Consider the following 13,721-nt stretch of genomic DNA (forward strand, 5'->3'; position numbering starts at 1 on the left):
GAAAAGACTCTGATGCTGGGAGGGATTGGGGGCAAGAGGAGAAGGGGACGACAGAGGATGAGATGGCTGGATGGCATCACCGACTCAACGGACGTGAGTCTGAGTGAACTCCAGGAGATGGTGATGGACAGGGAGGCCTGGCGTGCTGCAGTTCATGGGGTCGCAAAGAGTTTACATGACTGAGCGACTGAACTGAACTGAACTGAGACAGAGCACGCCGAAGACCACAACAAAAAAAATAGGGATCCCATTCTAATGGTCTTCGTGGCTCATGTGCTCAGTCGTATCCAACTCTGCCATGCTAAGACTCCGTGCTCCCAATGCAGGGAGCCCAGGTTCGATCCCACGTGCCACAGCTGAGACACCTGGAGTAGATGGCACACCTGAGAGGTGGCCTGCGTTGTGATCTGCCTTCTGCCACTTGTCGTGTGGCCCTGGGTCTGCTGTCTTTTCTCCAGCAGAAAGGTTTCATTCAAGCTAAGTGGTTTCAAGTCCAGCATAACGGAGTTGGGGTTAGGTTTTCTTTAAAATGAGATTTGGATTTCATTGTTGAACTGTATTAAGAAACATGAACCTCAGGGACTTCGCCGACAGTCCAGTGGTTAAAAAACTTCCTCTTCCAATACAGGGGGTGTTGGTTCGATCCCAGGTTGGGGAGCTAAGATCCCACATGCCTCTAGGCCAAAAAACCAAAACATAAAAACAGGAGCAATATTATAACAAATTCAAGAAAGACTTTAAAAATGGTCCACATTGAAAAAAAAATCTTTAGGGCTTCCCTGGTGTCCCAGTGGTAAAGAATCCGCCTGCCAATGCAGGGGACACTTCTAACCCTGCTCTGGGAAGATCTCACTTGCAACGGAGCAGCTAAGCCCTTGCGCCACTACTACTGAGCCCGTGCTCTGCAACAAGAGAACCATCGCGATGAGAAGCCACGCACTCCAGGGAAGAGTAGGTCATTACAGCAAGAGAAAACCCCACACAGCAGTGAAGACCAGCACAGCCAAAAATAAAATTATTTTTAAAAAGAGACATAATGCCAAATGTAATGTGACCGTTGATTTCAAAAAATATTTTAAAAAGGAAGAAAGAAACATAAGCCCTCAGGCGTGTCATTGGCCCCCATAAAGCAGTCAGTTCACTAGAAATGTTGGTTCATTAGGTGCTAATTAATCAGCATCGTCACTTGCAGCCAGTCCAGCCCTCCCTCCTCAGGAGGAGGATCCTGTAATAAGGTCCCCCCTCCCCCTCCTCTGTTGGGAGAGTGTGTTGAGAGTGCAGGGCAGGTGGCCTAGAGACCTTTCCTATTGGCAGGTTCCTTGGTGAGTATTATCTCCTTTTACTCGTACATGAGGCTGGATTTTTCCTACACCACACAGCCATAAATATGACACTTGAGATTGATCTCATAGCAGTGGATGCCCGGCAGGTGGAGGCTCTTAGTAAATATCTGTAAGTGGAACTGCTGTAGGTATTTCACTTTTCTGATTCTCGAAATGTCCTTGACTTTGTAATGGGTCAAAAATTGAACCTAGTAAGTAATTTTGTTCTAACATTTTTTGTAAAAAATAAGGATACATAGTTTTGGTGGGGTTTTTAAACACTTATTTATTCGGCTGCATCAGGTCTTAATTGCGGTACACGGGATCCTCGTTACAGCTTGCAGGTTCTTCACTGTGGCTCAGGGGCTTCTCTAGTGGCAAAGCACGTTGAGCTTGTGGGCTCTCGTCAAGGCGTGTGAGCTTAGTTGCCCCACAACATGTGGGATCTTAGTTCCCCAACCAAGGATCAAATCCATGTCTGCCTGTCATGGAAGGTGAATTCTTAACCACTGGACCATCAGAGTAGTTCCTGGACTAATAGCTTTTTAATATGTTTCATTATTTTATTTTCAGGTTTCGTGTATGATGTGCATGCATGTATCTTGAGATGCTGTATCAGATGAATGTTCTGCTGCTAGATCAGTTCGTAATATCCTGAGCTGCACCTGTCTGGGGCTTCTCTGGTGGCTCAGATGATAAAAAAAAATCTGCCTGCAGTGCAGGAGACCTGGGTCCAATCCCTGGGTCAGGAAGATCCCCTGGAGGAGGGCATGGCAACCCACTCCAGTATTCTTGCCTGGAGAATCCCCATGGACCAAGGAGCCTGGTGGGCCACCATCCATGTGGTCAGAGAAAGTCAGACACAACTGAGTGGCTAAGCACAGCTGCTCCTATCTAGGACCCTTGCTGATACATTTTACTGACTGAGTCAAAAGAGAAAATGGCCCAGGGCGAGAAGATGTTATCTAGAGGTGACGCTTACTCCTTGGAAGGAAAGTTATGACCAACCTAGATAGCAGAGACATTACTTTGCCAACAAAGGTCCGTCTAATCAAGGCTATGGGTTTTCCAGTGGTCATGTATGGATATGAGAATTGGACTGTGAAGAAGGCTGAGCACTGAAGAATTGATGCTTTTGAACTGTGGTATTGGAGAAGACTCTTGAGAGTCCCTTGGACTGCAAGGAGATCCAACCAGTCCATTCTGAAGGAGATCAGCCCTGGGATTTCTTTGGAAGGAATGATGCTGAAGCTGAAACGCCAGTACTTTGGCCACCTCATGTGAAGAGTTGACTCATTGGAAAAGACTCTGATGCTGGGAGGGATTGGGGGCAGGAGGAGAAGGGGACTCCAGAGGATGAGATGGCTGGATGGCATCACTGACTCGATGGACGTGAGTCTGAGTGAACTCCGGGAGTTGGTGATGGACAGGGAGGCCTGGCATGCTGCGATTCATGGGGCCGCAAAGAGTCGGACACGACTGAGCGACTGAACTGAACTGAACTAGGAAGATCTGCACTCTAGGAAGGAGAGCGGTGCTGAGGGACAGGGTGGGGCAAGTAGTAGGATCTATCAGGAGCACCATCTTCAGTTGACTGCTTCTGCTTCCCTGAGGCTCTCAGTGCGCAAGACAAGAGTGCTGCTGTGATCCATTTGCAGTGTCTACCCCTGTCAGAGGATGAGCAATGGGAGGCACCAAGCTGTATGTTATCATCCTTGGTACAGACATTCTTCCTGTTATTTTTAGGATTCATAACCAGGGCTCAACAAACCAAATCAGCAGAAATAAGATCTGGCTCACCACTTGTATGTGTATAGTCTGAATTAAGAATTTTTTCTTAAATGAGTTTCAGAGAATCAAAAGAATACTATCTGGGGACGTCCCTGGCAGTCTACTGGTCAGGACTCGGAGCTTCCACTTTAGGAGGTCTGAGTTTGATCCCTGATCAGGGAACTAAGATCCTGCAGGGTGTGTGGTGAGGCCATGAAAAGAAGATGACAACTATTTCATAGTATGAAATTATATGAAAATCAAAGTTTGTTTTTTTATAAATGACATACCTGGATAGTGTATTAAAACCTTAGACTGCATATTAAAAAGCAGAGACATCACTTTGCCAGCAAAGGTCCGTATAGTCAAGCTATGGTTTTTCCAGTAGTCATGTATAGATGTTAGAGTTGGACCTATAAAGAAGGCTGAGTGCTGAAGAATTGATGATTTTGAACCGTGGTGTTGGAGAAGACTGTTGAGAGTTCCTTGGACTGCAAGGAGATCAGTCCTGAGTGTTCATTGGAAGGACTGATGTTGAAGTTGAAACTCCAATACTTTGGCCACCTGATGCAAAGAGCTGACTTACTGGAAAAGACCCTGATGCTGGGAAAGACTGAGGGTAAGAGGAGAAGGGGGCAACAGAGGATGAGATGGTTGGATGGCATCATCAACTCAATGGACATGAATTTGAGCAAACTCTGGGAGACAGTGGAGGACAGAGGAGCCTGGCGTGCTGCAGTCCATGGGGTTGCAAAGAGCTGAACGTGACTGAGCAACTGCAGAACATAAATGAGGAACACAGCCAAACTCCCTTTGCCTACATGTTCTGTGTGGCCACTTCGGTGTGACAACGGCAGAGTTGAGTCATTGTGACCGAGGTGATATGGCACACAAAGGCTGTAACATTTACACTAGCTGTTCACAGATGAAGTTTGCCGACCCTCGATTTAGAACAGCGTGAGGGAAAGGATGGGAGAGACCCCTGACTTGGCCGAGGAGACCTGTGCTCGAGTCCTGCCTGCCCCCAGTTCCCAGTGTCCGGGCCAGCTCTCATAACCTCTCTGGTTTCTCCATCTGTTTGAATGGCATAACCAATGGATGATCTCTTAGATACTGAGAAACTTTTTTTTTAAGGGTTTTGTTTGTTTTTACTGCTTGAGGTCTTCGTTGCTGTGTGCAGGCTTTTCTCTAGTTGCGGTGAGTAGAGCTACTTACTAGCTGCAGAGCACAGGCTTTAGAGCTCGGGCTCAGTAGTTGTGGTGCACGGGCTTTGTAGCTCCTTGGCACATGAGATCTTCCCAGACTAGGGATCAAACCCGTGTGCCCTGCATTGGCAGGCTCACTGGACCACCAGGGAAGTCCTCTGATTCTTTATTTCTCCTTCATGTGTTGTAGGTTTTAAAGATATTTAGTTACTTATTTGACTGTACCGGATCTTAGTTGGGGCCTGTGGGACCTTAGTCCCCTGACCAAGTGCCCTGAACCTTGGCCCCCTCCATTGGCAGCATTGAATCATAGCCACTGGGCCACGAGGGAAGTCCCCCACATGTTGTAATTTTGTTTCAAGAACACGTGAAAGGATGTGTCATTTAGACTTTGGGGCTCTCCCCCACAGTGTGGTCAGCCTGGTTGTGACAAACCTCATTGAATAAGAAAGGACCAGTGGGCTAGATGTGGGAGGGGTTGAGGCTCCAGGCAGGGCCCTGGTCGCTCAGCCCCTCTGTGTGTCATGTCCCGTTGTGACAGGGACAGGACAGTGAATGAGGGAGAAGATCCCTGCTGCGGGAGCTAACATCTAGAGGCAGGAGATTAATTTCATTGTCATAGGTAACAGCTGCCATCGTTGCTGCCAAAGCAGGTGGCAGGGCAGGCTGGGGGCACGAGGGCCGTGGTGGGCGCTTCCGTTCTTTGTGTCTGAACTGGGGTCCTGGGAGGGTCCTGACAGCCTCGGGGTTCTCCCAGGCTCTTTCACTCCCCTCCCCTCTGCTACCGGGCGGCCGGACACAGAGCAGGGCTGGAGATGGAGTTCCAAGCAGCTCTGCCTGCAGAAACTTCTTGAGAGCCAGTCCTCACAGCAGCACGCTCTCTGGGCAGTGGGGTTCCTGCTCTTGCTGCCAGGGTCCTTTCTGGAACAGGGTGCTGTATGAATGACCATGTGGGGCAGGGCAAGGGGGCATCCTTGCTCAGAGACGGCCCTGCTGAAACCTGAGTTGGCACACTGCTCTGTGACCTTAGGGCTTGCACCCTGAGCCGTTTCTTCATTTAAATAATGTGTATTGAGCACCTGTTGTGGACCAGGGTTTATTCCTGGTGCAGAAGATAGAGCAGCAAATAAGACAGGCAAGGCCTCTGCCCTCGTGGCTTGTGTTCCAGCTAGTAAAGCCAGGCAAGACATGGTAGGGAAGATGATCGTTGCTGTGGACAAACACTAACCAGGATAACCAGCCTCGTGCCTAATAATGGGAAAGGATTAAAGCAGCAAAGCTTCCGGGGACTTCCTGGTGGTCCAGTGGTTAAGACTCCATGCTTCCACTGCAAGGGGCTTGGGTTCAATCCCTGGACAAGGAACTAAGATCCTATAAGCCTTGTGGCATGGTAAAAAGAAAAATAGCAAAGTCTTTCAAGAAGGAAATGCAATACTTCCATGACCTAGGGGTAGATAAAGATTTTTTTCACAAGACAAGAAACACCAGGTATAATAGGAAATATTGGTAAATTGGACTCAGATTAAAACTAAGGCCCCTTCCTCAAAAGACACCATCAAAGGAGTAAGAAGACACACCGTGGGGGCCTCCCTGGTGGTCCAGTGGCTGTGGCTCCGTGCTCCCAAGGCAGGGGCCCAGAGTTCAATCCCTGGTCGGGGAACTAGATCCCACACGCCACAACTAATGATCCTGCATCCCATAGCTAAGACCCAGTGCAGCCAAATATTTTTTAAAAAAAAAAGACATGCCATGAACTGGAGGTGTTTACGATGAATGTGCCCTACACAGAATTCCCAGGAGGAAAAGTTAGAAAACAAGGACTGCCTGGGAGAGGTCATCACATGACCAGTATACCTGTGATGATGCTCATCAAGGAAACGTGAATTAAAACCACAGGAGAGTCTGTGGCCATACTACCCTGAGTGTACACGAGCTCGTCTGATCTCAGAAGCTAAGCAGGGTTGGGCCTGGTTAGTACTTGGATGGGAAAACAACAAGAGATGCTGGTAGATGGCTCACCCACGGCCGGAAGAGTGAACATGGGCTCAGTTGCTACCAAAACAGCGCCCCTGCCTCCAGGACCAGGCCCCCCACCCCCCAGGGACCTTCCCACGTGATACAGGCCAAGAGCTGGGACACAGTGTCTGCGGCTGCTCACCATTTAATATCTCAGACCATAGCCCAGGTTCCTGCCACCAGCAGGGGGACAAGCAGACTGTGGCATGTGCCCACCATGGAGCATGTGGCGCAGCACAAGGGCCAACAAGAGCAGGTCTCAGAGCCATGCAGGGGGGTGGCCACGCCTGGGGGCGCACCCTCTGGGATCTCATGACCTAAAGTTCAAAAAGAGGCCAGGCTCGGCCAAGTCCTGGAAGCTGGGGGGGCTCAAGGAGTGAGTAAATGAAGATGTGTGACACCTTTATCTTTTTTCTTTCATATGTATTTGCTTATTTGGCTGCACCAGATCTTACTTGTGGCATACAAACTCTTAGTTGCAACACGTGGGTTGTAGTTCCCTGACCAGGGATTGAACCCCGGGCGCGTCCCCCTCCCCTGCATGGGAGTGTGGAGCCTTAGCCACTGGACCACCAGGGAAGTCCCTGTGCCTCTCTTTCACCTCAGCCATCCATTTTCATTACGAGGTGTCGTGGAGGTGATGTTTATATTGAGGCAAGGGCAGGAGCCAGGGTTCCCTGGGGGAGCAGCTGCTTGGGTGATTCTGAGGCGACTGAGCAGGTAGAGAGAGGCATGGACATCGGAGGTGGTGGGCCGCCCATCCTGGAGAGCCAAGCAGCCCCCAGAGCGCCGTGGGTTCTGTTCTCAGCAAGGAGGGACTTGGTGAGCAGGCCTGGAAGGCTCCCAGTCCCGGTGCATAGTGGGTGGGGGTGAGGTACTCTCCAGGGGATTTCTGAAGACAAAAAAGGATCTCTCAGCACTTTGGCAACCAGAGTTTTGCGGCAGTAGCTTTCCAAGAGGTCTGCATTGTCAGAGAGGATGGTTTTCAGAGTCCCCGTGGCCCTGGCACCCTGCCCCTCCCTCTCACATGACCAGTCCCCGGCCATCCATGCTCAGCACAACACACCAGACAATGGTTTTCAGGCAGGGTGGGCCTTCATTCCTCAGGGAAAAGGTTCCCCCAGAGGTTTGTGAGAGGGTTTTTATGACACGTTCCTCTGCGTAATGGTGCTAGAGTCCCCCGTCCTAAGTTCCCTGAAGGGCTCCAGGTACCCTGAGGCCAGGTCACCTGTATGATGGCAGGCATGTAGCCTTGGCACCACACGCATGCCCGTTAGTGAGCTGCAGAATGAGTTCAGTGGATTTAAAACTGTCGTTTCATTTTATTTTGTTGTTGTTTTCTTTTTTAATTAACTTATTTGTTTATTCAACTTCGCTGCATTGATTCTGCATTGCGACACACGGCATCTTTAGTTACGGCATGTGGGGGTCTAGTTCCCTGACCGGGGATCGAACCTGGCCCCTCTGCATTGGGAGAGCAGAGTCTCAGCCACTGGACCATCAGGGAAGTCCCCAAACTGGTGTTTCTTAAAAAAAAGTGAAGTAAAGCGGGAATTCCTAGCATCCTCTACTGTGCAGGCACTTTAGTTACATCATACCTGCAGGCCCGTGTCCTGCTCAGAAGCGTAGTGACACTGCAGTCGAGATGGTAACGGAGAGCCCTTTGCTCAGGTTCCATGGGGAGGAACAGGGCCTGTGTGGGTTGAGGAGTCGGGCGCAGGTCTGGGCTCTGCTGGAACATCAGAAACCAGTTTCCCAGAGTGAGCGGGGTTGGCTTGTCTCCCATCACCCCGAGTCCACTTATCTGAAGTAGAGGCCCCAGCGTATTTCATGCCTGTTCGCGTTTTTTTTGGAATTTATGTGAACAAATTCCAGTTTTCCTGTGGCCAAACCACCCACCACCCTGTTCATGAGAGAGACGACACCAGTGCCCCTGGGGACAGGCCCTTGGGTGGGGACAGTGGCCTGGAGCTGGCCTCCCTCCCCACCCGCAGTGTGTGACCTGCCAGCCCCACACAAGGCAGGATGTGGCTGAGAACTCAGCCCGGAGGAAAGAGGGGGCTGGCCCTTGTTGAGCACAGGCGACCCCACTTCATGCTGGGCAGGGAGGCCAAGACCAGCAAGGCTGGTGTTCGGGCTGAGCTTCTCACCGGTTTCCTCATTACAGTTGGAATAACATAGTCCCTTGAGAACACGTGTGTCGTGCGTCTGGCCCAGAGATGGTAGTCTTCCGAGGCCAGTAATGTGCGAGGCCCGGGTTCCAGCCCCCGTGTTTCCCCGGGTGTGAGAGGGGGCCAGGGCCAAATGGCAGCAGCCTCTGGGGCGGGCAGTCCTGGCCAAGCTGCTCCCTGATGCCGCTGTGAGATGGGGCATCTGGCGACAAAACCCGAGAAGCAGTCAGGTCGTCACTGCTGTCTTCCTGGCTGGTAGACCAAAAACAAGCACGAGATGTGTTGAGGACGTGCAGACAGATGGACAGGCTGCCACCCTGTTCCCTGAGGACTGTCCTGAAAAGACCAGGAAGGCAGCAGTGTTGACGGGAGGCGGTGCTCCACTCCTGGTGCCCCCAGGACCGAATCCACCATCTCATACCTGCCCTGGAGGAGCCTGTGTTGTGAAGCAGCCAGGAGGAGCCCAGGCAGTGAGCGGGACCTAAATGAACCCACAGCCAGAGCACATGGGGCCCCGGGTGGAGAGAGTGGGAAAGGAGGGTGACCAGGTCCCCAGCCCCCTGGTTGGCCGCGCAGAGCCTCTTCTACCGTCTCTCTGGGAGACAGGATCCCCATTCTGGAGGCTGAAGGGACGCTGGGGGGGGTGTCTTGGTTCACCCCATTCCTTGTCCAGGCCCCCAGGGGGTTGTCGCCTTGGAGCCCAGTGCTTGGATTCCTCATTTCATGGCCACTGAGAGCTCTCCTTTCCTCTGCTCTCTGGTACAAAACCAGCGCTGCTTAGTGGAAAGAACTAGGAAACAGCTCTAGTCGCCCATTAGCATCTTGTCAGGGGGCATCTCTCCTTGGGTTTTTGCCTAGTTCTCTGAAGTTCACTGCTCATGAGCGCTACCCGAGTGAGGCACAACATGCTTGGAAAACCCATCTCTGAAAACGCTGTCATTTAACACTCCCGACACGAGCAAACTGATTTCTGTGTCATATGTAAATAAAGAGTTCTCCCTCGTGCAGGTGCCAAGGCTCTTGCTGCATGTGGCACGTGATGCTGTTTCCTCCAGGGCTGGGGTGGGGGGAGGTGGGTGAGTTCAGAGCCTCCATACAGATGCAGCAGCAGACCTCTCTGCTTGGCTGCCCCTCGGGAATGTTCCAGAACTCAACGAGTCTGCTCACATAACAGGAAATGACTCCTGAATGGACTTTAAAATTTCTCACTATCTCTGTCCTCCAGTGCCCAGGGTGGGGTAGTGGTTGTTGGGAGGAGGCTGCCAGGCAGAGGTAGGGGCTCCCCGGCAAGCAGGGCCTGCGAGTGACGCAGCCACGTCTCTCCTTACAGCAGCAGTGGACGCCAGCTCAGCGAGGTGTTCATCCAGCTGCCGTCCCGCAAGGAGCTGCCCGAGTACTACGAGCTCATCCGCAAGCCTGTGGACTTCAAGAAGATAAAGGTAATCCCGAGTCAAGTGCTTAGAGCCATGGGAAGTGGGAGCAGGGGTTCTTGGTCTTGGGAGCCCCCCCCAGGGGCCCTGGTCATTGGCCACTGGGGGCCTAAGGATGTGGCAGGTGACCCCATCACCCATGGCTGGGCCCCTGAGTCCACACACAGCCGGGGAGTTCCACTGTGACCTCGCCTTAGGTGGCTGGGACCCCGGGTGCCAGGGGGCCCCGAGATAAGGCCGCTTCTCCTGCCCCCAGGAGCGCATCCGCAACCACAAGTACCGCAGCCTCAACGACCTGGAGAAGGACGTGATGCTGCTGTGTCAGAACGCGCAGACCTTCAACCTGGAGGGCTCCCTGGTGAGCGGTCCTGGGCCCCCACTCCCCACCCCCGTGAATTGACCGGTTCAGAAAAAGGTTCCCTGCACCTCGGAGCACATCGCTCATTACAGAGGCCATATGTGTTCATTACTGAAAACACGGCAGAAGATAAAGATGAGCAAAATAGAAGAAATAGACTCAGTCCCATCCGTCCGTGGGGCCCTGGGCACACTCTGTTAACGTCCTGGAATCTGTTATGAAGTCATTCAGGGACGCTTTTGAAAGGACGTCCAGCTCTCTGCTGGGTCTTGTCCGGTGATGAGATTCACACACACAGCCTCAGCCTGGCAGTTTTCCTCATTGCTGGGATGAATGCCTCCTAGCAAAGAGACTTTAGAGTCGCACATGCCGGGGAATGCTGGCTTCAGTGAGGCCGTGCGTCTCTGATGCTAAACTACAGGCCATCTCAGAGCCTTTAACCGGGTGCTCGCTGCGATTCTTCAAGGGGAGAGAGGGGGACTTCCGTGGTGGTCCAGTGGCTAAGACTCTATGCTCCCAATGCAGAGAACCCAGGTTCAGTCCTTGGTCAGGGAACTGAATCCCACGTGCCACAGCTGAGAGTTCATGTGCCACAACTAAGACCCAGCGCAGCTAGATAAATAAATACTTGAAAAAAAAGAGGGACGCCTGACCTTCTGTCCAGGACCGTTTCATTGAGCTGTCCCTCGTCCGGGACCAGGCGGGCAGGCAGGCAGCCCCTCATCGGGCCCCCGACCTGAGCCCCGTGTGTCTCCACCCAGATCTATGAAGACTCCATCGTCCTGCAGTCGGTCTTCACCAGCGTGCGGCAGAAAATCGAGAAGGAGGACGACAGTGAAGGGGAGGAGAGCGAGGAGGAGGAGGAGGGCGAGGAGGAAGGCTCCGAGTCAGAGTGTGAGTCCTGGGGGTGGGGGTGGGAGGTCACATCCACCCCCAAGACACCCTGGGGCCCCGCGCTCACGTCTCCTTTCCTTCTGGTCCCCTCCCCAGCTCGCTCAGTCAAAGTGAAGATCAAGCTTGGCCGGAAGGAGAAGGCCCAGGATCGGCTCAAGGGGGGCCGGCGGCGGCCGAGCCGTGGGTCCAGGGCCAAGCCAGTGGTGAGCGACGACGACAGCGAGGAGGAGCAGGAGGAGGTGAGGTCCCCGCGCCCCGGGGCGGGCAGGTCACTGGCGTCTATTCTTCTTGCCAGGTCCTAGACCTGTGGGATGTTTTCAGACCCCCAATCCACAGACGAGGCTCAGTGTTACAGAGCGTGGGACTCAAACCCAAGTCCGTGCAGCCCTGGAACCAGTGCTCTTGGAGCCACTGGGCGTCGGGTTCAGACAGGGCATCCCTCCTCCCCACCCGACCCCCACAGTTCCCACTGCACAACCCCAGGCTGACCGTGAGGGGGCGGGAGGCAGGGAGTTGGAGATGCCTTCAGAGAGACCGGCCCCGCTCCCCCAGTGCTGTGGCATCCTCACCACACTGTGCTCCCCAGGCCTCTACTTGTGGCTCCGTCCTGGCCTGCCTCAGAGGGTTTCCAGACAGTGGTGGTGGGTTGCATAAAGCAAACAAAGTGAAAGTCCCATAGACCACAGTCCTATAAACAGGGGAGCTGACACCACGAACGGGGCTGTGAGTGGTACCTCGGTGATGGTCCCCCAGGCACACCAGGGAGGAGCCACGAGAACCACAGGAGCACCAAGCCTGTACAGTCTCCTGGGCCTGGGGACAGGAACAGACTCACTTGCTGCGTTTTAATAAGTTTTGCCCTCTGGCTCCCACCTGGACGCCTGGCCCTTCCCTGCTGCAGGACCTCTGAGCCTGCCTCCACTTCCACAAAGTAGGGAGGTCAAGTGCATTTCACGGGCCCCAGCTCCCAGCAGAAAGCTTGACAAGCACCATTTCATCATCGTTAGTCTTCTTGTAGAGCTATTTGCAGTAATAGCAAAACCAGGTGCCTCAGAATAATCCTGACCACTGACGTCTGTGGTCTTACGGGGATGTTAATGACATTCTGAACACGGGGAGCGGTGGCCTTGTGGTGGCCAGGAGAGTCTGGGCTGTACAGCTCCCTGTCTGCCCAGTCTGGATCCAGCAGCACCTTCTGTGGCCCTTGCTAAGGTGTTGAAAATGTTTACACAGAAGAGCAGAGATTGTGCGTGGTCAGGAATACCCAAGGTGGTTTTAAAGCCTCAGGTCAGGGGAATTCCCTGGTGACCCGGTGGTTAAGACTCAGCACTTTAACGGCTGAGGGCCTGGGTTTAATACCTGGCCAGGAAACTAAAATACCACAGACCTTGAGGCTCAGCCACAAAAACAGACAAAAAACCCCCCCACAGGTCAGGGGCACAGGGACAGGCAGTCAGCAGTGGGACAGAGCTGAGAAGGCCCAGCCTGCTTCCCAGGAACTAAGGAGTCGTCAATGTGAGGGTGCAGGGGCCAGTCCTTGGGAGAAAATGACATTTGGATGTGACCTTGGCAGCAGGGACTGAGGGCAAAGGTCACTCCACCCCAGCCTCAGTGTGGACAAGGCAGTTCTGCCTGAACTGGTGATTAAGTATATTTAAAGCAAAGGTCGGGGACTTCCCTGGTGGTCTAGTGGTTAAAACTTTGCACTTTCACACAGAGAGGCATAGGTTCAATCCCTGCTCGGGGAACTAAGATCCCACATGCTGTCTGGGTGCTCCCAAGGGCCAGGCTGACTCTCACTCTCTTCTCCTGTCCCCCTCCCAGGACCGCTCAGGAAGTGGCAGCGAGGAAGACTGAGTCCCGACATTCCAGAGTCTCGACCCCGAGCCCCTCGTTCCAGAGCCGAGACGGTGTTAGCCCTTAGCAGTAACGGGTAGCAGCAGATGTAGTTTCAGACTTGGGATAAAAACTGTATAAACGAAAATCTTCCATATTTATACGGCAGAGAAGATGTAGGACTGTCTGTGTCTGGCCCTGTCCTGGCATCAATAGCGTTTGTAACAGCATTAACTGTTTAAAAGGAGAAAAAAACCGAATTATGAATTGGGGAACACACGACACCTGTCTTTCTTCCCTTTCCCTGGCAGTACTGTTTCGGCCGCAGTTTGGAATCACTGTAGTTTAAAGCTGTGGATGCATGTGTGTAGCCGTCCACTCCTTGTACTGTATTTTATTGGACAGGTCAGACTCGCCGGGGCTGGGGGCCCAGAGGCCCGGCGAGGGTATGTCAGTGTCACTGGATGTCAAACAGTAATAAATTAAACCTCCAACAAAAGTCTCGGCTTCTGCTGAACTCATTGCCGGCTCCTGGCACGGGGGGAATGTCTGCAGCCGCCTACCCGAGCGACGCAAGGCCCTGGCTGAGGCCTCACTGTGTCTGCAGTCCTGTCCTCCCGTCACCAGATCCCGGGGGGCCCATTTCCTGGGGGAAGACACTGAGGCCCAGGCAAAGGAGGACCTTGCCTGGATGTCACACCATCTTGACTAGCAGCCTG

The 13,721-nt window shown here is 53.0% G+C and overlaps 1 protein-coding gene across 13 annotated transcripts in view; it reads left to right on the forward strand.

Moving 5' to 3' along the window:
* The window catches only part of SMARCA4 (SWI/SNF related BAF chromatin remodeling complex subunit ATPase 4), a 90,190-nt gene extending 76,689 nt beyond the window's left edge, over window positions 1-13,501 (forward strand). For 7 of the 13 annotated variants that reach the window (XM_086409364.1, XM_086409374.1, XM_086409371.1 and 4 more), the window contains 5 exons: window positions 9,815-9,923; window positions 10,171-10,272; window positions 11,034-11,166; window positions 11,263-11,405; window positions 12,991-13,501. In XM_086409364.1, coding sequence (XP_086265490.1) covers window positions 9,815-9,923; window positions 10,171-10,272; window positions 11,034-11,166; window positions 11,263-11,405; window positions 12,991-13,023 — 520 coding nt within the window. In that variant the 3' untranslated portion in view covers window positions 13,024-13,501. The remainder of the gene's footprint in view (window positions 1-9,814; window positions 9,924-10,170; window positions 10,273-11,033; window positions 11,167-11,262; window positions 11,406-12,990) is intronic. The other 6 variants (XM_086409368.1, XM_086409376.1, XM_086409367.1 and 3 more) reach the window with 1 other exon arrangement.
* Window positions 13,502-13,721: the final 220 nt, after the last annotated feature.

Source organism: Bos grunniens, chromosome 7 (assembly GCF_055505025.1).
Source record: "Bos grunniens cultivar Pamir isolate PY7600 chromosome 7, Bosgru_T2T1.0, whole genome shotgun sequence".
Taxonomy (NCBI): Eukaryota; Metazoa; Chordata; class Mammalia; order Artiodactyla; family Bovidae; genus Bos; species Bos grunniens.